Below are 24,501 nucleotides of genomic sequence, written 5' to 3'. Positions count from 1 at the left end.
TGTCTGCCAGGTAGGACGGGTCATAAAGAGTTGGATGCGACTGAGCACGCACTGTTAATAATAATAAGACCCACATCCAGATCTGGTCGTATTGGTGAATGGAGAGTAGGGCTGATCTCCAAGGGGCAGCGGGCAGAACGCTGTCCACAGGTGCCCGAGCGCAGCCTCGTGCACACTGCCTCCCCTGCTGAGCGGCTGCCACCACCCTTGGGAGGATCTGGAGCTGGACTCTGTCCACTGATGGGCTCCCTGATATCAGCTGCCTGAGGCTGAAAAGGGATGACCTGTCGATGATCACCTCCTCCCAGTCAGGTCAGGGACTCCCCACTCCATACCCCTAGGAAAGGGCAGTGAATAACCAACACTAAGATGGGAACTCTGCTTTGCTTACTGGCCCCTCTTCTGCATCAATTTCACCGCTGCTACTGTTATCAAGACGACCTACTGCAACCTGCGGCTAATGAACCGTGCTTATCACCTCGGAAGGAGAAGAAGGAAGCAAAACGTTCTCAACCTATCCTAAGGAAGAATGAGAGAAAAGCCACTGGTTCTTCTGCCCAAGCTTTTGCAGTAGAGAAGAGGTGCGATGGCTGCGTGAATGTTGCCTCTAAGGAGGAATGTGGCCTGACGGGGTTTGCCCCACACACCTCCAGCAGAGGGACAAGTCGCATGATGCAAATGTGCAAATCTGCTCAAAGAAAACAAAAACTGTCACGTGACTCGAAAATCTTTTTACTCTGATCTTATTATCTGGCAACTGGAGCATAAGGAAACAGGTGCAGTAAGTAAAGAAAAGTTTTGTTACTTGTATTAATGGAAAAGTGGAGATTCCCCAAATATTCATCTACATGAACATAAACCAAGGAATGGTAAGGAAATCACGATACAGTTACAGGAATAGAATATTATACTTTAATAGGTACATACATGTTGATGGAGAGTTAAAACTAAAAAAAGGTTTAGTTTATTTTTACTTATTTGGCTGTGTTGGGTCTTTGCTGCAACAAGTGGGATCTAGTTTCCTGATCAAAGATCAAACCTGGACCCCCTGCATTGGGAGCATGGGGCCCTAGCCATTGAACCACAAGGGAATTCCCTGGAGAGTTTTTAATAAAATGAAAAACTGTAATATTCAGTTCAATACATATGACACAGCACATATGGTACAAAGCTAATATCCAATCAAAAGAGCAATTAAAAGGGAGGGATAATGATGAACGAATAACAAAAAAAAATTGGTTAAAAGCTTAAAGAAATAATTCCCAGAAAAATAAACTGCAAACAAAGAATAAATATAGGAAAAGATGCATGATTTCATCTATACTAAATAAACACAACTGACCATAAAGAAATAGTGCATGCCTGCTAAGTTGCTTCAGTCATGTCTGACTCTCTTGCAACCCTCTGGACTGTTGCCTGACAGGCTCCTCTGTCCATAGAATTCTCCAGGCAAGAATAACGGAGTGGGTAGCCATACCCTCCTCCAGGGGATCTTCCCAACCCAGGGATCAAACCCAGGTGTCCTGTGCTGTAGGCAGATTCTTTACCGTCTGAGCCACCAGGGAAGCATCATGCATTTAGGGTGTGCCCTAAACCAAGACTGAGGCCAGGAGAAGGGGGTGACAGATGATGAGATGGTTGGATAGCATCACTGACTCAATGGACATGAATCTGAGAAAACTCCAGGAGATAGCGAAGGATAGGGAAGCCTGGAATGCTACAGTCCATGGGGTTGCAAAGAGTCGGGCATGCCTTAGAAACTGAACAACAACTAAACCAACGAGCAGTGTTGTTATAAGAGAAGACACATGAAGAGACACGGAGAGGAGAAGGCCTGTGAAGAAACAGTGATGCTGCTGCAAGCCAGGGAATTCTAAGAACCACCAGGAGGCAGAAGAGGCAGGAGAATCCTCCACTAGAACCTATGCAGGGAGCACAGCCCCGCTGACACACTGATGTAGGATATCTGGCTTCCAGAATTGTAAAAGGATAAAAATTCCTGATGGTTTAGCTACCCAGTTGGTGGTAACTGGTTATGTCAGCCCTAGGAAAGTACACAGTGCTCTCAATGAGATCACTCAGGAGGTGAATCTGGAGAAAGAGGAGGTCCGAGGACTGACTTTGGGGACCTTCCAGGGTTTAAATGCTGGGAGCCAAGGAGGAAACTGCCAGTGAAGTGGGAGGAAAACCAGAGAGCCGTGTCCCAGAAGTCAAGTGAAGAGGAATGTCTGGGAGGAGAGAGAGATCAAGCATGCCGCTATGAGTCTGAGGAATGCCCTTGGACTTGTGTCGTGGGGTCACTGAGGATGACTTGTCCAGACCTATTTGCTCGAGAGCTGGTGAGCTCGAGAAAGAGCCGGAGGGGAAGAATTGTGAAGAGAGAATATGGTCCTTCAAGGACCTTTGTCGTGATGGGGTGAAGTTAACTGGAGGTAGAGGCAGCTAGAGAGGGGGAGAGGGAGCGCTGTATCATAGTTCCTATGGGAACGGCACAGAAATGAAGGGAAAACAGCAGGGCAGAATTTCTAGGGAAATGTCTTGAAAGGAGGGCTTTCCAGGGGGCATGGTGGTAAAGAATCAGCCTGCAATGCCAGAGATGTGGGTTCAATTCCTGGGTTGGGAAAACCTTTTGGAGAAGGAAATAGCAACCCACTCCAGTATTCTTGCCTGGAGAATCCCATGGACAGAGGAACCTGGTGGGCTACAGTCCATGGATTCACAGAGTCAGACATGACTGAAGCGACTAAATGCACACAAACGTCTTGAAAGGAAGAGGGGACAGGACTTGGTGCCCAGCGCAGGTGGCCGTTAGTCAGGAAGGAGTGAGTGTGCTGGCTTCTCCTTCTCAGGGAGCGACAACAAGTGACCCACGAGAGTGGGAGGGGGAGGGGTGTGGGTCCGGGGACACGTGTGTGTGTGTGGGGTCCCTAGGCAGCGCGACCGCTGGTCTAGAAGCAGGAGAGCCAGTGCCTTCTGTCGGTAGTGGTCACAGCTGGCGTGTGCAAATGGGGGCCAAACAGGTGAAGGGCTGGGCTTGACCCAAGCGTAAGTGATAAAGGAGGGGGCAAGTGGTACACAGAAGCCAGGTCAGGAGAGAAAAGAGACATGGGGGGTGGTGCAGAGTGTGGGGATGGGGACAGGCAGGGGCATCCTGAATGGATGGGAGGTGTTGGAGGGGACCCACACTGTTGGAGCTGGAGGCCTGGAGCAGGAACCAGGCAGATGGGGGTGGGGGCTGATGGGCAGGAACAGGGGTCCCAGGGGCAGAGTCTCTGGTCATAACCATGGTGGGGCTCCGGCAGGTGAGAACAAAGTCCTGGGGGAGAGGAAGTCAGGAAACAGAAGGACTGAGTGTGAGGGTCTACATGCCTGGATGACCACCAACAATGGCTGGGGCTCTGGGGGATGGAGGGGGGGTGCCTGAGCAAGTGTTGTGCTGAGAGGCAGTGCCCAGGGATCCTGGGATGGACGGTGGGCTCGTGGATCTCAAAGCCTGGGGTCCAGAGAGGGGGCAACGGAAGGTGTGGAAACAGTGAAGATCAGCTAAAACACACGGCTGCCAACTTGAGTATAATATGATGGTTACCAACCAACGTGCAGGTGGTTCTCCAGCTCAGAGCAGCTCAGATAGTGATGTCATAGACACGAGGGTGTGTGTATGTGTGTGTGTGTGTGTGCGTGTGTGTGTGTATAACCAGGTAACAAGGGCTGGAAACCCCAGTTGCTAAGAAAAGCCTGACAGCCCCTTCACCCCTAAATTCCAGCCTTAAAGGAATCTGAATGGCACTAGAGAGGAAAAACTCGTCCATATAAAAGTGTTTTCCTGATTAAAAGCATCCGCCACTGGCTGCCATGTGCAATATTTCATTTATAGTTTCTCATCCCCCTGGCGTTCTTTACTCCACAGAGAATGGAAACAAGGCAGCTCTTTGTCTTTTCAGAAAGGTCTGGCTACTGCTCTTCCACTTCCTTCTTTTTCTCTCACTGTGATTTTGACCAATCATGTAAGCTGGGTACAAGGAAGTCAGCACGGTCAGAGGGAGGGGAGAAAGAAATGTACCGGGAACATGTTTCATGGGTAAATCCACCTGAAGAATGGCCCAGAAAACACCAGAAACATAAGCTCTTCTAATTAACCATTCAGAGCCATGCGAAGCAGGCTCTGTTGTTTTACACTGAACGTGGGCAGCCCCCCGTCGGTCAGTGCAGTCATTCGACAAATATTTATTGAGTCCCTGTTGCATGCAAGGCACTGTGCTAAGTGTCTGTGACAGAGATAAGCCAAAACTGCCCAAATATTCACACTGCAGTACGTGCACTGAAAGAAATAGAAAAGAGAGAGTGGGTGGTCTCCAAGAGTGGGCTTGGGAGAGACACTGAGATAGGAGCCTGGTGTGCTGCAAACCTGAAGAAGGCTGGGGCTGTGTGCCCACAGGCCATCAGGAGTTTTTTGGCTTCCCTGGTGGCTCAGATGGTAAAGAATCTGCCTGCAATGCAGGAGACCTGAGTTTGACCTTGGGTCAGGAAGATCCCCAGGAGAAGGAAATGGCAACCCACTCTAGTATTCTTGCCAGGAGGGTTTGCTCAAGGATAAGCCCACTGCCACTAGGGTAGGGGGCCAGGCAAGACCTATGAGCCCACCATCTGGGGCTACATCCTTGGGCAGGGCTCTCGAGGCCTGAGGCTGGGGAAGGGGTCTCAGTGCACAGAGGGGGCAAGGCTGAAGGGTGGCACTCATGGCAGGGCACCATGTGGCCTTGGGCATCACCTCTCTGCTCTGGTGGCCCTGTGGTCACAGAGCTGTCCTTCTGGTCCTTGAGCAGGACCCCAGGCTGAAAGTGAAGCTGGGGAAAGTGCCTCCAGCTCCACCTTCACCTCAGAATGAATGCCAAGGACAACAAACTCCTCTTAAATTGGGGATGGAGTGACTTTTGGTGACTCAGTTTTAAGTCTTCTATTGGATTATATGAAGTCAGGGAGTGAGGTAACACAAGTGTCTTAAAGCAGGTATTCCAGGGGTGGGGAAGGAAGGACTCATCTGTGAAAGGCTACGAAAGCATCTAAAGGTTTTGGGTAAAGGTCACTTGAAGTCATTTTCTTCCATTTATTTTCCTGCATACAAAAAAGTCAATATGAACCTGCTTTTAAAGACAAGGACCACCATTCACCATTGCAACAAAAAGAATAAAATACTTCGGAGTATATCTACCTAAAGAAACAAAAGATCTATACATAGAAAACTATAAAACTGATGAAAGAAATCAAAACTGATTTGAAATCAGTTTTGAAAGAAATCAAAAACTGATGAAAGAAATCAAAGAGGACACAAATAGATGGAGAAATATACCGTGTTCATGTATTGGAAGAATCAATATTGTGAAAATGAGTATACTACCCAAAACAATCTATAGATTCAATGCAATCCCTATTAAGCTACCAACGGCATTCTTTACAGAACTAGAACAAATAATTTCACAATTTGTATGGAAATACAAAAAACCTCAAATAGCCAAAGCAATCTTGAGAAAGAAGAATGGAACTGGAGGAATCAACCTGCTTGACTTCAGGCTCTACTACAAAGCCACAGTCATCAAGACAGTATGGTACTGGCACCAAGACAGAAATATAGATCAATGGAACAAAATAGAAAGCCCAGAGATAAATCCACGTACCTATGGACACCTTATTTTTGACAAAGGATATACATATATACATTGTATATAAAAGAATATATAATGGAAAAAAGACAACCTCTTTAACAAGTGGTGCTGGGAAAACTGGTCAACCACTTGTAAAAGAATGAAACTAGAACACTTTCTAACACCATACACAAAAATAAACTCAAAATGGATTAAAGATCTAAATGTAACACCAGAAACTATAAAACTTCTAGAGGAGAACATAGGCAAAACACTCTCTGGCATAAATCACAGCAAGATCCTCTATGACCCACCTCCCAGAATATTGGAAATAAAAGCAAAAATAAATAAATGTGACCTAATGAAACTTAAAAGCTTTTGCCCAAGAAAGGAAACTATAAGCAAGGTGAAAAGACAGCCTTCAGAATGGGAGAAAATAATAGCAAATGAAGAAACAGACAAAGGATTAATCTCAAAAATATACAAGCAACTCCTGCAGCTCAATTCCAGAAAAAATAAATGACCCAATCAAAACATGGGCCAAAGATCTAAACAGACATTTCTCCAAAGAAGACATACAGATGGCTAACAAACACCTGAAAAGATGCTCAACATCACTCATTATCAGAGAAATGCAAATCAAAACCTCAATGAAGTACCATTACACACCAGTCAGAATGGCTGTTATCCAAAAGTCTACAAGCAATAAATGCTGGAGAGGATGTGGAGAAAAGGGAACCCTCTTACACTGTTGGTGGGAGTGCAAACTAATACAGCCACTATGGAGAACAGTGTGGAGATTCCTTAAAAAACTGAAAATAGAACTGCCATATGACCCAGCAATCCCACTTCTGGGCATACACACTGAGGAAACCAGATCTTAAAGAGACACGTGTACCTCAATGTTCATTGCAGCACTGTTTATAATAGCCAGGACATGGAAGCAACCTAGATGCCCATCAGCAGATGAATAGATAAGGAAGCTGTGGTACATATACACTATGGAATATTACTCAGCCATTAAAAAGAATTCATTTGAATCAGTTCTAATGAGATGGATGAAACTGGAGCCCATTATACAGAGTGAAGTAAGCCAGAAAGATAAAGACCAATACAGTATACTAACGCATATATATGGCATTTAGAAAGATGGTAACGATAACCCTATATGCAAAACAGAAAAAGAGACACAGATGTATAGAACAGACTTTTAAACTGTGGGAGAAGGCGAGGGTGGAATGTTCTGAGAGAACAGCATTGAAACAAGCATACTATCAAGGGTGAAACAGATCACCAGCCCAGGTTGGATGCATGAGACAAGTGCTCAGGGCTGGTGCACTGGGAAGACCCAGAGGGATGGGATGGAGAGGGAGGCGGGAGGGGGGATCAGGATGGGGAACACATGTAAATCCATGGCTGATTCATGTCAATGTATGACAAAAACCACTACAATACTGTAAAGTAATTACCCTCCAACTAATAAAAATAAATGGGAAAAAAAAAAATAAAAAACTATTGATGGATTGACTAAGAAAAAAAATAAAAAAAATAAAGACAAGGACCAAACGATTCTATTCAAGAAATACCAGGTACAGTTGTTTGGAGAGCATGACTGAGACAGGCCAGGTGGGGAGTGGGGTGGGGACAGGGAGGAGGAGCAGTCAGGTCTAGGGAGGAGGCTCCGGAGGCAAAGGAAGGGATTCCAGGAATCAGGGACAGAGGAGGAGACCCTGGAACAGGGAAGGGGATGAGGCCCCAGCTCAGCTTCCACTGAAATCATCACTGGAAACCATCCAGCTCAGTAACCTGGGGGCTTCCTTGTTGCTGGTGGCACTCGTCCAGATGATTTTGTGGAATTGACCATCTCTGCAAACTGGCAGTTCCAACTCAGAGTTATTACAAGGGATCCCCTATCTATACCCTGTTTTCTTGATCAGTAGATACTTCAGTGAGGGCAGACTCAGACACTCTAATGTTAGGTAAAACAGGCTGAGAATCACATGATTGTAGACTGAGGTATCTGACTTGCCTTGGGCCCCGATTTCCAACTTAAATGTGGCTTACCCTTTAACACGAGAAGGCAAAATGTATCTTGAGCACAATCATTATGTGACACAAAGACCTGCATCTTGGAGATAGAGATTCTTTGGGGAAAAAAAGAGCCACTAAAGATATTATTAATTCTGATAATCAAAATCTATAAAAGGGGGAAATACATATTAGCAAAATGTCTGGTGCAGATGACCACAGGGCAACTCTGATCATGAAATTACAGTGGGGTGCAGAGGAAAGGACCAGTTATCTAGAGTCAGAGGAGCCATGATGGAGCACAGCAGTTCTACCACCAGCTGTAACCTTGGATAAGTCCAAGGTCACCCCTCCATCTGTAAAATGTATTAGACAACAATATAAATGCTTTCAAGGTGGTTGGGCTCAGATTAAATGATGGAGGTAGAAGTGTTTTATCATCTAGGAAGAGTTAAAGAAATGCTACTTGCTGCCATGATTATAACAACAACTTTGATTTTCCCATCTTTACTGCAGTTTTGTTGTTGTTCAGTCGCTAAGTAATGTCTTACTTTTTGTGACCCCATGGACTGTAGCATGCCACAACTTTGTTATGGCAAAGGGGCTTGTGTAACTCAATGAAGCTATGAGCCATACCATTCAGGGTCACCCAAGATGGATGGTTCATAGTGAAGAGCTCTGACAAAACGTGGTCCACTGGAGGAGGAAATGGCAACTCACTCCAATATTCCTGCCTGGAAAATGCCACGGACAGTACTGCAGCTGTACTCACACATGACTTTGGTACTTTTTGTTCCCCCAAAGCTCCAGAAATGCCTTGATTCCCCTGAATTACAAGATGATTTATCTGACCTCCATATTGCAACTGTGAAGTCCCCACTTCCTTTCCTTCTCTGTTTGATGAGTCTACAAACCCATTTCCATCTCTGCTGAAGGAAATTCCCAGATTTCACCCACTCCTCTTTCCAAGTTCATTTTTGTCTCTTACATGAGGCAAGGGCTGGAAAGCAGTTGGACAGTCTCTCTGCTTTGAAAGTATCCAACTTCCTTTGCAAAGGGGTCATTTTTCTACTTCAGCACAAGATAGTTTTAATACAAGAAACGTACTGGATATGGCTGACTCAGTTGGGATTTCTTAATCTCCACTAAGTGGAGAGGAAGACGGGTGGCCTGAGGTGGGCTGGTCGATGACACTGGGGCTCCGAGGAACTTTTCAGAGCTCATCCTGAGACAGGAAGTGATGAAATCAGCTCTCACAACTCACTTCCTATCTTGATGGGCCCTGAGGGAGCTTGCGGAGGGGAGAGGAGCATGGGGAAGTAGCTGGTGGGGAGCGGGAAGAATTGCTGAAAGGAGAGTCTGGGAAAAGTCCCAGCACTGCCCCTCACATGCCCCACCCCCACCCCCATTTCCTTATTCTTCTGGGGATGGGAATCAGTCAACTGGTTTATTTCTGCTCTCAGTCTCCCATTGCAAAAACTACTGAATTTAACCATAGCCTCTTGTGAACACTCAGTTTCCCAGATCTCTGATGCTACTGACAGTGCAGATGGAAGAAAGAAAGTATAAAAGTATTTTATAGGATACTGATTGTTGAGTTCAAATACCACTCAGATCCACCAATTCTTCTGCTTTACCCCATTTCCACTTTCAATAGTCAAGTGGAGGTAAGGGGTAAGAAGATTGGTTTATTAGGAAACTGGGTGTCCTGTGTCACCTTATTGATCATTGTTTAGTCGCTGAGTCATGTCTGACTTTTGAGACCCCATCAGACTCTTCTGTCCATGGGATTTCCCAGGCAAGAATACTGGAGTGGGTTGCCATTTCCTTCTCCATGTGTTACTTGGGGCCAGCTCTATGAATATTTACTATTCTCAAGTTATTCACTATGGGAAAGCGACAATGTTCATTACTGGCACATGATGGAGGGGAGAAGGAGAAACAATTCAGAGATGACTTTTTTTGTACAGAGATGGTTTCAGAAAGGCCCATGAAGATGGAGGAGTGTGGGGAGTGCCAGTCATAAAGGGAACTGACTATCACAGAGGGATGGGGTGGCCGGCATGGTTGACAGCGATCGGATGTGTGCAGTGTAGGATTTCAAACCGAAACTGAGGCATACATGCCCCACCCTCACTGCCAAGGTGCAGGTCCCTCCAATATTATAATAAGAAAAGCCACAAGCAGATGAAATGGATGACAATTAATAACAGACAACAGGAGATCTCAGTAGCTCCCCCTAGAGGGGAGGGCTGGGGGAGAGTTGAGGCGAGGTTTGCCCTATGAACAAAGATGATCTTAAGGAGATGGAATTCAGTTCTAAGGACCTTGAGCTTTGAGCTGACCCCACCTGCTAGGGGCTCCCTGGTGCTGCTGACCCTCCACAGACACTCAATTCTCCTGCTCTTAAACTAGACGTGGTACCCAGCGGTCACTGCTGGGAGACCCAGCCTGAGACGGATGAACAAGAGCATCATTCTGTGAGCTGGATGCAGTATGCTGGCTTGGACGGTGACCAGGGGTGGGCACCTCGACTGCTCCCTGGCCCCTCCTGGAACCCACAATCTGAAAGTTAAAGATTAGAGATGGAGGCCTTGACTTGAACCTTAAGAACTATATCAAGATAAGGTTTTATAAGATAAGCTATACAAAACCAGATACAAAGTACCCTTGTGACAAGATAAGTCCTACCCAGACATAGCACACAACTTGATGTGCTAATTTCCACCCTACAGAATGGCAAGCACGAATGAGACCCCGAGAACCTAGACAGGGATGACCATCCAGGCCTCCAGGTCACGTGACCTCCTCTTCCACAGCCCCCTTCCCCTTCTGAGAAGCAGGTGCACAAGCCCTTACGACACCCCTCAACATTCGCATCCAGTGGGGACTCCTTGGCAGGGCTCCCCCGCCTCGTATAATGGTGCCGAGAGTGACACGGGCTCGTGAGCCTCTGCCTTCTCGGTCTCCTGACTCCTGTCCATGCGGGGTCCAGAGCTGAGCCCAAGTCATCTCTCTTCTCACTGCCCAGCAATGGTTTTCAAAGCGTGGGCCTGGGGACTCCCCTGGAGGTCCAGTGGTTACGACTGTGCCTTCCGATGCAGGGGGTGCAGGTTCAATCCCTGGTCGGGGAGCTAAGACCCCACATGCCTCTCGGCCAAAAAATCCAAAACATAAAACAAGCAATGTTGTAATGAAGTCAATCAAGACTTTAAAAATGATCCACATCAAAAAATCTTAAAACAAAACAAAAATATTGGCCTAGAGCCTGGGGGTCCCACAGAGCCTCACGGGGCAGCTTAGAGAGTTTGAGAAAAGGGTTCAAAAGTCAGGGCTGCCTTCTCAGCCCCCACGACAACAATCATGCTTCTTTCCACCCTAGATATTGGAGTTGCAGATGCCATTTGAATTGCCTACTGGGATAAGGGACCTGTTAAGAGCCCCAGCTGTGCGGACGAGGTGAGGGTAAGCAGGACGACTTCTTCCCTCGCCTTTACTGCAGGGAGGGGGAGTCACCCCCAGGGTCTCTTCAGTGTCTCCCCGCTGGCTCCAAAGCACCCTGTCCGCGCCAGCTCATTTGACTCTACCCTCAACACCTCTCCTTGGAGCAGGAATGACCATACCCCTTAAACAGGTGAAGACACTAATCCAAAGAGGAAAAGGCCCCCTGACAGTGGCCACTGAGTGTCCAAGCACTGGCACCAGCTCAGTCCAGGATGCTGGGCTCTGACTCTGCCCCCTGACACTCTGCTGCACGGCATGTGCTGTGGGCCTTTGCTACTCAAAGTGTTTTATGTGAGGACTAACTTGTTCCTCTGGTCTCATCTTCTCAGAAAGGGAAAAAAAGAAGGTGCTAGTCATTCAGTCATGTCCGACTCTTTGTGACCCCATGGGCTCTAGACCTCCAGGCTCCTCTGTCCATGGGATTCTCTAGGCAAGAATACTGGAGTGGACTGCCATTCCCTTCTCCAGGGGATCTTCTCGACCCAGGGATTGAACCCCATCTCTTGCAAGACAGGCAGATTCTCTACCACTGAGCCACCTAGGCAGCCCGAGGTTAGTACTAGAAGTGTTAAAAATGAACATTTCTCAGAATCCTAAAGACACATCCAGCAAGAAGGAGTGAAAGAGGGGTAGAGAGGGAAGGAAAATAGTTCTTCTGTTTCCCAGAACACTGAGGCATCAGAACTTAGTAACTTAAACACTACATATACATCACTGAGAAGGTACCATGCTTATACCGCATGGAGTTTATCTCCAGAATGCACGAAACTGATCAGCTCAGTGGTGCTGTTTCTATCTTTCATGCAGAAATGAACGCAAGTATAAAGAGGTGGACTGGGTCAGACGCAAGAGCATCCATGTCAACACTCAACACGTGCACACACGTTCCAAGAGGAACACCCATCGCCACCTCCAAGGACCTGTCCTTCGAAGGTCTACTAGGAAACACAACCCTAATGCCTTCCCCCTAGAAGTGCAGTTCCAACCCGAGTCTGAAGCAGGGGGACTTTTACAGCACTTTACAGCTGCTTTTTCATACATCACCTGAGCAGAGAAGTCAATCAGCTTCGGAAGCAGCACCTTGCCCCCCTCATCGCTCTTCAGGAAATCCAGCAAACTGCCTGTTGATGAAGGAAGAGTGAATCAGTGCAGTTCAAACATACACACACACACAAAGAAATCCAAACAAAATTCAAATGACCATTCCTACTGGCAGGGCAGGGAGGAGGGACCAGGTGAAATGACTGCTTTACCATTCTGTGTGGTCACAGTGCCTTTTCCTGACGTTGGTCAAACCCAGTCCCCTCTGACCTATCCCCTTTGACCTGTTGTGAGATGTACACGAGCTCCAGGTAAGAAAGGGTGACAGTGGATGCTCCTTTTCTTGCTACAGAGCATTTGTACCTGCCACTATGGCATGCGTCTTGCCTGCAGGGCCTCTCTCAGACAGAAACCAGCCTGTCCTCCCAGCTGGGCTCCTCATGCCCACAGCAGGCCCTCACTGGCCTACTCCCATCCATGCCGAGCACATCTCTCAGGCACCACCCAGGTGCCCAGTGAGGATGTGATGAACCAACTGTGCTTTGGAGGAAAGTGAGATCTCACTTAAAAGGGAGCAAGTGTGCACACCAGCATTGTCTCCAGCATCCCCGGACTTCATCTCTAAAACATGCCCTGCTCCTTCTTCTAGAACTTGTAGCACCAACTTGAGGGTGACCTTGGGTAAGTTCTGTACCTCGTCTGAGCCCCTGTCAAGTGGGCAGTTCCCAGGAATTCTACCACAGTCCATGGGAGGAGGGGTTTAAAGCACGTGCCAGGGTGATGGCAGGTAGTAAGCGCTCAATGCATCCATAACACAGAAGGTGGTGCTCAGCCTAGATTGCTGGGAAGATGAGTGTGGTCCTCAGGGAAGACACCAAGTGCCATCTGGCATACAGTAACTGCTCAATACCAGGTGGGCACTGCTACCGTTTACATTTATGGTTAAGAACACTATTGGTTAATCAACCCCACAAGTATCTATGAACTCCTGCTTAAGCATCTGATCCTGAGCCTGGTTCCTGAATGGCAGCAACCTAATAGGTAATAGGGCGTTTCCAAAATGTATTGATCTATTTATATTTATTTTCTTGGCTGTGCTGTACAGGCTGCTCTCTAGTTGGGGTAAACAGGTTTCTTCTGGCAGTGGCTGCTCTTGTGAAACATGGGCTCTAGGTGCATGGGCTTCAGTAGTTGTGGCTCCTGGACTCCAGAGCACAGGCTCAGTATCTATGGCACATGGGCTGAGTTGCTCCGTGGAATGTGGGATCTTTCAGGATCAGGGATCAAACCCGTGTCTCATGCACTGGCAGGAGAATTCTTTACCACTGAACCACCAGGGAAGCCTTGATAGGGCTTAAAAAAATATTCTTTTTTAGAAGGACTCCAGGGGCTATAATATTCTGAAATATTAACCTGTATTAAATAAGAAAATGCAATATGCAATATTCATCTTTCTAACCTATTCAGTTATGGCATCACACTATAATCTCCATTCTCAGGAGGTCACTGTTAGTTCTGGATGATGGCTTAGGTATCATCTTTGTTCCTTCTGAAGATTCTCTAGAAATCATGGGCAGTTTAATTAGCATTTCTCCTGAGCTGGAGGAAGAAGGATGATGACTTAAGATCCTTGATCTGAAGGGGACAGCAGTGGGAGAAAAGATGGCCGCTTGAAACCTCTTCTTCAGGGACTCTGTGATGGCATAGGAACTTGACTTTGAAAAGTTTTTCAAATATTTATGTTTTAAAGTGTCATTCTGAACATTTAGATAATGCTAAAAAGGACGAGGAACTGGTTTTCAATTTTGAGAACTCACAATTGGAACCCAAAACAATAATACTCTTATTTGATGTCTGTATTTACTTATTTGACAAGTATGTCCGGGGGGCCGTCTAGGTTTGGGGTCCCATTCTTGAGGCCAGCAGGTACACGGAGATAAGTGCACAGAACTGGGAAGACAACATGTTCATTTCATAACAGATGACTTCCAGTAAGGTGGCTTACGAAAGGGCTTCATTTTCCTGTGTTTTCTGATGTTTTTGTAGCAAACAGTTGTGCCCGACTCTTTGTTGACCCCATGGATTCTAGCCCGCCAGGCTCCTCTGTCCATGGGATTCTCCAGGCAAGAATACTGGAGTGGGTTGCCATCTCCTCCTCCAGTGGATCTTCCCGACCCAGGGATCAAACTGACATCTCTTATGTCTCCTGTATTGACGGGTGGGTTCTTTACCACTAGTGCCACCTGGGAAGCCCTTGTAGTGAGCCTGCTGTTGATAATCTGAATTATCTGAGGAGTCTCTGAATGTCTAGATGTTCTTCTTTCTGAGGGCTGGGCCGTCACACACCCGGGTGTCCTTTCTGAGGGCTGGGCGGTCACAAGCCTGGGTGGGGGGCGGGCACTCACCCTTGGCCATGTACTCAGTGATGATGAAGATGGGCTCCTCTTTGGTGACCACGGCATACAGCCTCACCAGCTTGTCGTGCTGCAGCGTCTTCATGAGGTTGGCCTCCTCCAGGAACGCCTGCACGGACATTGTGCCTGGCTTCAGTGTTTTGACGGCCACTTTGGTGCTGTTGTTATAGTAACCTAGGGAGGGAAAAGAAGGGAGGTTGTGATTTGTCAAAAACTTCATGCAGACTTAGAAGAATATTTAGCTATAGACAGAAAAAACTTCTATAAACTCTAAAAAAAAAAAAAAAAAACTTCTATAAACTCTATAGTGTTAACATTATCTAAAACCTTTAGGGACTTCCCTGGTGGTCCAGTGGCTAAGATGCTGAGCTCCCAATGCAGGGGACCCAGGTCTGATCCCTGGTCAGGGAACTAGATCCCACATGACACAACTAAGAGTTGGCAAGCCTTAACTAAAGATCTCACATGCTGCAACTAAAAAAATCACACATGCTACAATGAAGACCTGGTGCAGACAAATAAATGCTTTAAAAGTAATAATAAGAAGAAAAATAAAACCTATATATGTAACATTAGGGGGCTTCCCTGGTAGCAGCTCAGCTGGTAAAGAATCCGCCTGCAATGCAGGAGACCCCGGTTTTACTCCTGGGTTGGGAAGTTCCCCTGGAGAAGGAATAGGCTACCCACTTGAGTATTCTTGGGCTTCCCTGGTGGCTCAGATGGCAAAGAATCAGCCTGCAATGCCAGAGATCTGGGTTCAATCCCTGGTTTGGGAAGATCCCCTGGAGAAGGAAAAGGCAACCCACTCCAGTATTCTTGCCTGGAGAATCCCATGGACAGAGGAGCCTAGTGGGCTACATATAGTCCATGGGGTCGCAAAGAGTCAGAAATGAAATTGATCGCAAAATGATTGAGCAACCAAGCATAGCACAGCACGTAACATTCTGAGTAAAGGGTGTGTGAGAATTCTCTGTATTATCTTTACCAAAAAACTTAAAATTATTCTGAAATCAAAAGGTTTTTATAAAACAATGGTAAAACAAAACTCCATATGCACTGTACCATTTTGTCTAATGAATTTGATTTTCTCTAATTCATTAGATTTTTTCAAATTAATAAGATGCTTTTAATTGCAAGACAAAAAACCCCATACACCATAAGTCTATTAGATACTCTTACGCAACACACACACACACACACACACACACACACACACACACACACAGAGTCTGACAACTGTCTGGAAGAGAATACACCAGAATACACCGAGTACTGGCTTAATTATGAGTGATTTAAATTTTGCTCACCATACCTTTAACTCTTTAACTTTACTACAATGAATATGCATTATTTTTATAATCAGAAAGAAAAGCTTTGCCCTTGAAAAAACCTTACTAATTCTAAAGTACAAAGAATACACAGGAGTCAAGTAAGTATTTCTCATAGTTTTCAAAGAGAACTGGACACAGTGATTCTATGCAAAGCAAGGGCCCTGGGTTGAGCCACCTGGAAACGCCTGCCCGCCCCACGCCGTCTCACCCAGGAGACACAGCAGGAGTGCAGACAGCCCAGCAAGGAAGATGCCCGTCTGGCTCGGTTAACCACAGCATTTCCCATGCTATCTCAACCTCAGAACACATCTTCATGTACCTTTTATCTCCCAGAACACACTTCGGGAAACACCGCCTCCTTAATATAGTTCCCCCAAGGCACTGATTTTCTGGGACCTGCCTCCATGATGTGGTTACTTTTTCTTTCTTTAACATTATTTTTGATGTGGACCATTTTTTAAGTCTTTATTGAATTTGTTACAATATTGTTTCTGTCTTCTGTTTTGGTTTTTTGGCCGTGAGGCATGTGGCATCTTAGCTCTCCAACCAGGGATTGAACCTGTACCTGCTCCACTGGAAGGTGAAGTCTTGACCATTGGACTTCCAGGGAAGTTCCCAACAATGTGCTTACTTTGGAGCTTGATTTTCTCCTGGAAAAGCCTTTTCTCGGTGGTTTGGAAAGCAGAAATAGAGGTAATCACACGCAGCTTTTCTTTCTGCTTTCATAGTTCTCTTGGAAGGACAGGAAAAGGTGAGGGTGGAGTGGCAGATGGTGACCACGAGTCACCCTCAAGGTCACCTCTACCTAGTGTGTGACCCCCTAACAGCCCCAGGCCCAAGAGAGACACACATCTCAGGAACGGTGATGTGAAAACATCCAGTCCCTTTTCAGGTCACACGATTATCAGTACACACACAGCTTACGCTCAGTGAAAACCAATGACGGTGGTCTCCAGAGGACTTCCCTGGTGTGGTTAAGAATCCACCTGCCAATGCAGGGGACAGGGGTTCGATCTCTGGTCTCGGAAGATTCCACATGTTGTGGAGCAACTAAACCACATGCCACAAGTACTGAGCCTGTGCTCTAGAGCCCTCATGCTTCAACAAGAGTAGCCCCCTCCCTGCAACGAGAGAAAGCACATGTGCAGCAACGAAGACCTAAAGCAGCCAAAAAAAAAACCTCCAAGAGAAAGAAACCACCACCCAGCAAGACAAAAATAACAAAAGTCTGACAATCTTGAGTGCTGGTAGTGCTAGCCCCCGGCAGGACAGCTGGGACAATTCCTGCGGGTCCTTTCTGGGCTCTGTTCTGAGCATCGCTCCAACTGAGTTGTAAAGCTTCTATCTTCAACAGCATCCTCAAGGGCCCTGGAAGGATGCTGACAGAGCAGGCTCCTTTCTAGTGCAATTTTACTGAGTGACTACCCACCTGACCACAAACCCGTGTACATTGGTGGGGAGGGTGTAACCCAGAACAGCGCTTTAGAAACAAAGACTGCAGCATTTATTGGAGCTGAGGGCTTCCCAGGTGGCTCAAGTGGTCAAGAATTCCATCCCTGGGTCGGGAGGTCCCCTGGAGGAGGAAATGGCAACCTACTCCAGTAATTTTGCCTGGGAAAGCCCATGGACAGAGGAGTCTGGCGGGCTATAGTCTGTGGGGTCTCAAAGAGTCGAACATGACTGAGGGGCTGAGCACTGGAACTAAAGATTCATACACCTGTGATCCAGTAAATCCACCCTGGTCATCTAGAGAAACTCATGTACCCTGGTACCAAGCAGCCCAAAAACGTTCACAGTGGCCTTGTTCCTAATAGCCAGAACATGGGAGTAACTCCAATGCCATTGATAAATAGTAGGGTTTCTTTTATATAAAGTTTAAAACCGGGCAAAAGTAAACTACTCTGGGTGCACACAGCCCCATACACAAAAGCAGCAGAACTACAAAGAAAAGTCAGGAAATGATCAGAAAAGCCAGAATAGCAGCTGCCTTCGGGGGGACAGGTGGGGTTGTGGTCGGGAAAGGGTGAATGGGGGCTTCGGGTGTGATTCAGTGGTCACCACACAGGTTTTCATGTTGTCAGTAGCTGTGAAAGCAAACGTTTGTGTGGTAGGCACTTTTCCGTCTGCTTGTTAAACTGCATGTTACAGCAACAGAAGAGAAAGAAGCAGGGCGAGCAAAAGCCGAGGGACTCACTGAGACTTTTCACAGAACATGAAGTTATGGGTCATGGATGAAGAAAAAAACAAATACTCTCCAAGCGTAGGGGAAAAAAATCACCAGGAAATACTGCAGCTGCGAAAGATATTAAAAATGCTGATAAGGAGTTTGAAAAGAGCAGCGATTAAAACAGCTGTGTCAAAAAAAAAAAAACAAAACAGCTGTGTCAAACCCAACTCTAGGAGGACAGCAGCTTCCACTCATGGCTGCTTAGGGCTGTGAGATTTGCACGACAGGGCAGGTTTCCGTCTACACCAAAGGCGTGAGTTTTACTCGGCGCTCACCATCAAATCGTACTTTACCAATATACTGCCCAGTAATGGCAGGTTCACACGGGTCACAGAGATGTGGCATGACAGATGGAAACACCCACACGTGCTACTATGTATAAAACAGATGAACAACAAGGACATACAGGGAACTCTACTCAACATTTTGTAATGACCTGTAAGGGAAAAGAATCTGAAAAAAGACTCATATATAACTGAATCGCTTTGCTATACAGCTGAAACCACCTCAACACTGTAGGTCAACTGCACTTGAATAAAAAACAAATTTGTAATAATAAATAAATAAATAAAAGGAAGCGGCAAAAAAAAATTTTTTTTCATCTTTTGAAGGAAGTAAATAATTTCTTGCAGGTGCCGCTCTGCCATAGGTAAAGCAGAGAGCGCCCCAGTGCAGGTGTGGCTGCCTTGCTATACCACAGGACGAAGGTGGTTTTGCTAATACGAAAAGATGAATGCAGTTGCTTTTAGAAGCTGGCTGGTGAATCATTCAACGCAGTTGGCTCCCATGAAGACGGATCAAGCAAACCTGAACGCAAAATCAGTTTCCTTTCTTTCCCAGAGTCTCTTCAGAGACCAAGCGGGGACAGGAAACGTCACCCTTTGTGTCACTCATAGGTCAGTTCCCTCAGCGTCCAGCAGCCCGCAGAGGAAAACGGGTCCCCGAACCAGACAGCTGAGGATCACACGGACAAGAGGAAACAGCTTGAGGGACAAACTCCTCTCTGTTTTCTCCCCACCCCTGCTCCCCCCAGATCAGGGCATTTCCTAGTATTTGTCCACTGTGCTTCAGACCAAAAAATCCAGACCATGAAGTATGACTGGGAGCCTCTGAGCCATTTCTCATGCTTCACAATAATATTCACTTACTTGACTAACAGGGATGCAATTTTTAATCTGCTGTCCTTTTTCTATCCATGAGCAAAGCTAGCCAGCTTATTTATCCCTCGAGAAGTAAAAGCTAATTGCCAGCAGCTCTAAACTGCACAGACAGACCCTTCTCTTACATGGAGCCTTGGTCAGAATGATACGTGCAGACACACGGGAGGGGCGCATCCTTTGACCTGATTCGTAGCACATCACTCCCCACTGTTCTTTTGGTTTTATTTCCAGCATTCCCCTGCTAAATGCATTCAACAAATTGACGTAATTTCAGCAGCGAAGGAAGAGTTCCCTGGCTGGCAGCCAGGTTCACAGAACCACACTTGCACAAGACCCCAGATCAAAACTATTTTCCTCCTCTTCTCTCTTTTCCTTCCTTCTCTCCCTCCTTCTCTTTCTTTTCTTTCTTTAATACAAAACTAGGGGGGGAAGCACCATTTAAAAACAAACAACTTTCAGCATCAACATTCCAGCAGTGAAGTTATACCATAGTCCTGTAATATGTTACTTTTGGGAGAAACTGAGTAAAGGCTACAATGGGACCTCTCTGTATTATTTCTTTTACATCTACAATAGCTTTAATGAAATATAATTCATATGCCACACCACTTTCCCATTTAAAACATATCATTCATTGGTTTTGGTATATTCAAATTTGTGGTACCACCACCACAATCAATTATAAGGACATTGTCATGTCCCCACCTCCCCAAAATGGCACCTATTAATAATTACACTGCCATCCCCCCATCTGAAGCAACCACTCATTTCCTTTGTCTCTACAGAACTGCCTTTTACAGACACTTCACATAAATGGAAGTCATATGACACATGGTCCTTTGTGTCTGGTTTCTTTTCTTTATCATCGTGTTTTCAAAAGTCATCCATGTAGTGTGTGTCAGGACTTTCTTTTTATTGCCAAATAATATTCCATTGCAAGGAAACACCACATTTTGTTTATCCGTTCATCAACTGATGGACATTTGGGTTGTTTACACTCTTTGGTTATTATGAATAATGCTCTTACTAACAGTTGTGTAAAAGTGTTTGTGTGAACAGATGTTTTTCATTTCTGTATTATTTCAGACAACTGCGTGTGAATCGATAGTTATCTCAAAATAAAAAGTTTAACTGAAAATACCCAAGAAACAGCTCGTGTTGAGGGGGGAAATTCTGGGTAATTTCTCTCCTCTATTTCATAGTCTTTGCTCTAATTTATCATACTATCTTCATAATATAATTATTTAAAATAATAACCGTTCTTAAATACTGTCAACTATATTAAATGATTACTTGCATCACCTCATCCTGTTTTTATACCATCCCTATTTTGTTGTTGCTGAGCCACTGGAGAGTAAGGTGCTGCTGTTCTGTTTGATTTTAAGGAGGTCCACCAGATTTCTCCATTTTAAATGTAACATTTTAATTCCCTATTGTAACTGATGTATTCATTACCTTAGGGGAGATTCTTTAAAATTATTTAAATATCCAAAAGTGCTTTCCCCAGATGGTTTCAGCATCACGTGCTCATCTGATTCTCATCCCTCTTAGAAGCTATCACCTCTCTAAAAGCAGCAGCCGTCTGTCCTCTGACCCGCCTCCACCCTCCCCGGCCCCCCCACCTCACCCCAAACATGGTTACTCCAACCTCCGGCTCAGGCTGGGAACTAGGGAATCTGCCCTCCCTCCTTGGCCTGTAGGCAATAATGAAACCAACCATCATTCTGTACCCCTGAGGGATGCAGGAACACGCAGCATCACTTAGTACTTAGATGGTATTCGTGACCCAGGGCATAATCTGGACCAACTCACGGGAAACATTGGGAAATCCAAATGAGAGATATTCTACAAAAGGACAAACCTGTCATGAAAGATGGAGATGGGCCAAGGGACTCTTCCAGATTCAAGGAGACAGGTCAGTTAAAAGCAAACTCTAGATCCCGACAACCCTGGGGACATCACTGGGACAATGGGGGGAATTAGGATGCCGACTCTACACTAGACTGCAGATCAATGCAGAACTTCCTGAATGTGACCACCGCGCAGCGTGAGATCACAGCCCTCCTCTGAGGAGACACCTGCGTGAGTATTCAGGGGTGAAGGTCATCGAGTCTGCACCTTACTCTCACGTGGCTCCGCAAAAATAAAACACGTCTGTGTGTGTATGTATAGAAATGATACAGGAAATACAGCAAAATATTAACTGGTGAATCTAGGTGAAGAATATACAGCGTGTATTATAGCTGCTCCTATTCTGTGGACTTGGAAAAAATATATTAAGAAATAAATGCAAATATCTCAGGGGAGAAAGAGGTGACAATTTTTTAGAAAATGAGTAGATCCCAGTTAAGACAGTTCCTTATAAAGTTAAGCATAGAATGATGTGACTCAGCAATTTCACTCCTAGGAGAATGTATATCCTCAAAAAAATGAAAACACCTGTCCACACAATAATTTGCACATAAATGTTCAAAGAAGCATTATTTATAATAGCCCAAAGATGGAACCAACCCAAAGGTCCACCAACGGATAAGTAGATAAGCTGTGGCATACCCATACAATGGAACAGTGTTCGATCATAAAAGAAGAAAGAAATTCTGACAAATATGGGTGAACCTTGAGGACATCATGCTGAGGGAGATAAGCCAGACACAAAAGGACAAATGTGTGTAGGATCCCACTGACGTGAGAGCCCTAGAGTATTACAGTCATACAGACAGGAAGTAGAGTGGTGTCCAGGGGCTGGGGAAGTGGGGGTGGGGGTGAGTGTCTGCACTATGGGTACAGGGCTTCCTTCTGGACCGACGGAAATATTCTGGAACTAAATAGAAGTGGTGACTGTACAACAGTGTGAATGTGAATTGTCCACTTTAAAATGACTGACCTTATGGTACATGAATTTTACTTCAATAAAAAAGGAAAGGTGGACAGAGCAAGGAGGAGGAGGAGGTGATGATTTAGGCAGCAGAGTGGGAACAGAGACACACCTAAAGCAAGATCACGCCTCCGGTCTGTGGACCCAACCGGAAACAGACTGCCAGGTACTCACACAGACCCCAATAAGCAAGGTGAGGCTGTGTAATTATGATTTACCCTGATTCCATTATCATGTTCCCAGAGATTTACAGTGTAGTGAGAATTAATTATCGACTTCCCAGGTGGTGCTAGTGGTAAAGAACCTGTCTGCCAATAGAGAAGATTCAAGAGATGCAGGTTCAATCCCTGGGTTGGGAAGATCCTCTGGAGGAGGGCATGGCAACCCACTCCAGTGTTCTTGCCTGGAGAATCCCATGGACAGAGGAGCCTGGTGGCCTACGGTCCGTAGGGTTGTGAAGAATCAGACTCGACTGAGCGACTGGGCACAGGCACATAGCCCGACTGTACCTCTCCCTGCAATGCCTGCACTTAACCGCACGTCCAAAGAATCCGGTGATGAGAGTCAGGGAAGAGGAGACAGATAAACCAGGACAAACCAGGATTATTTACCAGGATAAGTGCCCACTGCCCCTTCCTTGTAAACATTCATCCAACAAGAGAACGCCTAAGTCTCAAGGAAGACAAAGAGTCTAATCACAAGGACTGTGTAGGCTTGTTCTTGGCACCAGGGGGACAGAGGGAAATGAAAGCATCAATGCTTCTGAGAAAACTGATAGAAATCAGCTGGAGCTCTTATTTCTCCAGAAGGGACTCAGGCTCCCGAGCCACACACTCACCCATCCAGACTTCCCCGAACTGCCCGGCGCCCAGCCTCTTCACCAGCTTGATGGACTCTCGGGGGATCTCCCAGGCATCCTTGTCCCATGGCTTCTGTGGTTTGGGGCTAATGCACGCCTTCTCCAATCTCCGGCACAAGCCATCTGGCTGCTCTAATTTCAAAGAGAAAGTAGATGTGGAAAAAGTCATCCTCTGTATTTTACCAGTATCTACAGAGAAATCTGGACTATGAGTTTTATCATTTTTAACTCGCCAAGGTCTACAAACTTAAAATGTTTATGGGGGTATCTTCTGTGTAACCATGACTTGGAATTCTTAAATGAAAGACAATTTAAGATACACTTGATTTCATATCATAACAGATGTATCAGTAATGCTAATCTATAAAAATAAAAACAATAAAATAAACAGACAAACACAGGCTGACAGGATGTCACACTTAATAGACTATAATTTTAATTACTGAGCCCGTGTAAACTCTTCAGGGCACAATGGTGGGAACTTGGTTAGGTCACCAGGGGACCCCCCCTCCCCCGCCCAGCCTCAGAACAGGGCCAGGGCTCCATAAGTACTCAACACATGTGCCAGATGAATAACTTGATGGGGGTAACAGAGAGAGAAGAAGGACTTACTACTCTAGAGTACTTGCTCTCTCCATACGTGGGGACATAAGCAAATGTTATGTGTATTCCCTTAGAGAAGCTTGAAGAAATAAGCAGTAACAACAGCTTCCCACTACAACGGACCTCAAACACAAAGGGAATGAACCTAAAGGCTATTCATGGGGTTAGCCTAGCAAGGTTGTAGAGCGCCTGGGGACAAAGGACCACTGACTGGCCACTTCTAATTGTTTTGGTGTTACTGTTGTAATTTCTGTTTTATTTTACCAAGGGCATGTATTACTTTTACACACACACATACATATGTCTACACTAGGACACAGATCTACAGATCTGCATTCCTAGTCTGGATATCAAAAGATATGTTGTAAAGTCATGCACTACATGAAAATAATACTCATTTCTATCTTTGTAATTTTTGAACATTAACTGTTAAACAGCACAAGCTAGGTGGGAAGGACTAGGATAATTATTCTCAAAGATCAAATCTGACCTTGAATGTTTGTGTGTGCTCAGCCACTCAGTCGTGTCTGACTCTTTGTGGCCCCATGGACTGTAGCCCGCCAGGCTCCTCAGGCCATGAATTTTTCGAGGCAAGAATACTGGAGTGGGTTGCCATTTCCTCCTCCAGGGGATCTTCCCAACCCAGGGACTGAATGGGTGTCTCTTGTGTCTCCTGCATTGGCAGGTGGATTCTTTACCACTAGTGCCACTGTCGAATGTATAGTTATAGGTTACTTTAGGACCAGTTACAGAATATGATCCTGTAACTTTATCCAAAAGAAATATGATTCTTCTTTCTAAAGAGGCTACCAGGAAAACT

General features: G+C 45.8%; 1 protein-coding gene across 4 annotated transcripts in view; it reads right to left on the bottom strand.

Annotated features, from left to right (window-relative positions):
* Positions 1-24,501, bottom strand: part of LYN (LYN proto-oncogene, Src family tyrosine kinase) — a 107,522-nt gene that overhangs the window by 15,843 nt on the left and 67,178 nt on the right. For all 4 annotated transcript variants that reach the window (XM_043879878.1, XM_043879880.1, XM_043879879.1 and 1 more), the window contains exons 8-10: positions 23,058-23,210; positions 14,618-14,800; positions 12,216-12,292 (exon numbers count right to left, since the gene is read on the bottom strand). In XM_043879878.1, the coding sequence (XP_043735813.1) occupies positions 12,216-12,292; positions 14,618-14,800; positions 23,058-23,210 (413 nt within the window). The remainder of the gene's footprint in view (positions 1-12,215; positions 12,293-14,617; positions 14,801-23,057; positions 23,211-24,501) is intronic.

Source organism: Cervus elaphus, chromosome 21 (assembly GCF_910594005.1).
Source record: "Cervus elaphus chromosome 21, mCerEla1.1, whole genome shotgun sequence".
Taxonomy (NCBI): Eukaryota; Metazoa; Chordata; class Mammalia; order Artiodactyla; family Cervidae; genus Cervus; species Cervus elaphus.
The sequence above is the reverse complement of the archived record's forward strand: the minus strand, read 5'-3'. Positions and strand labels throughout refer to the sequence as shown.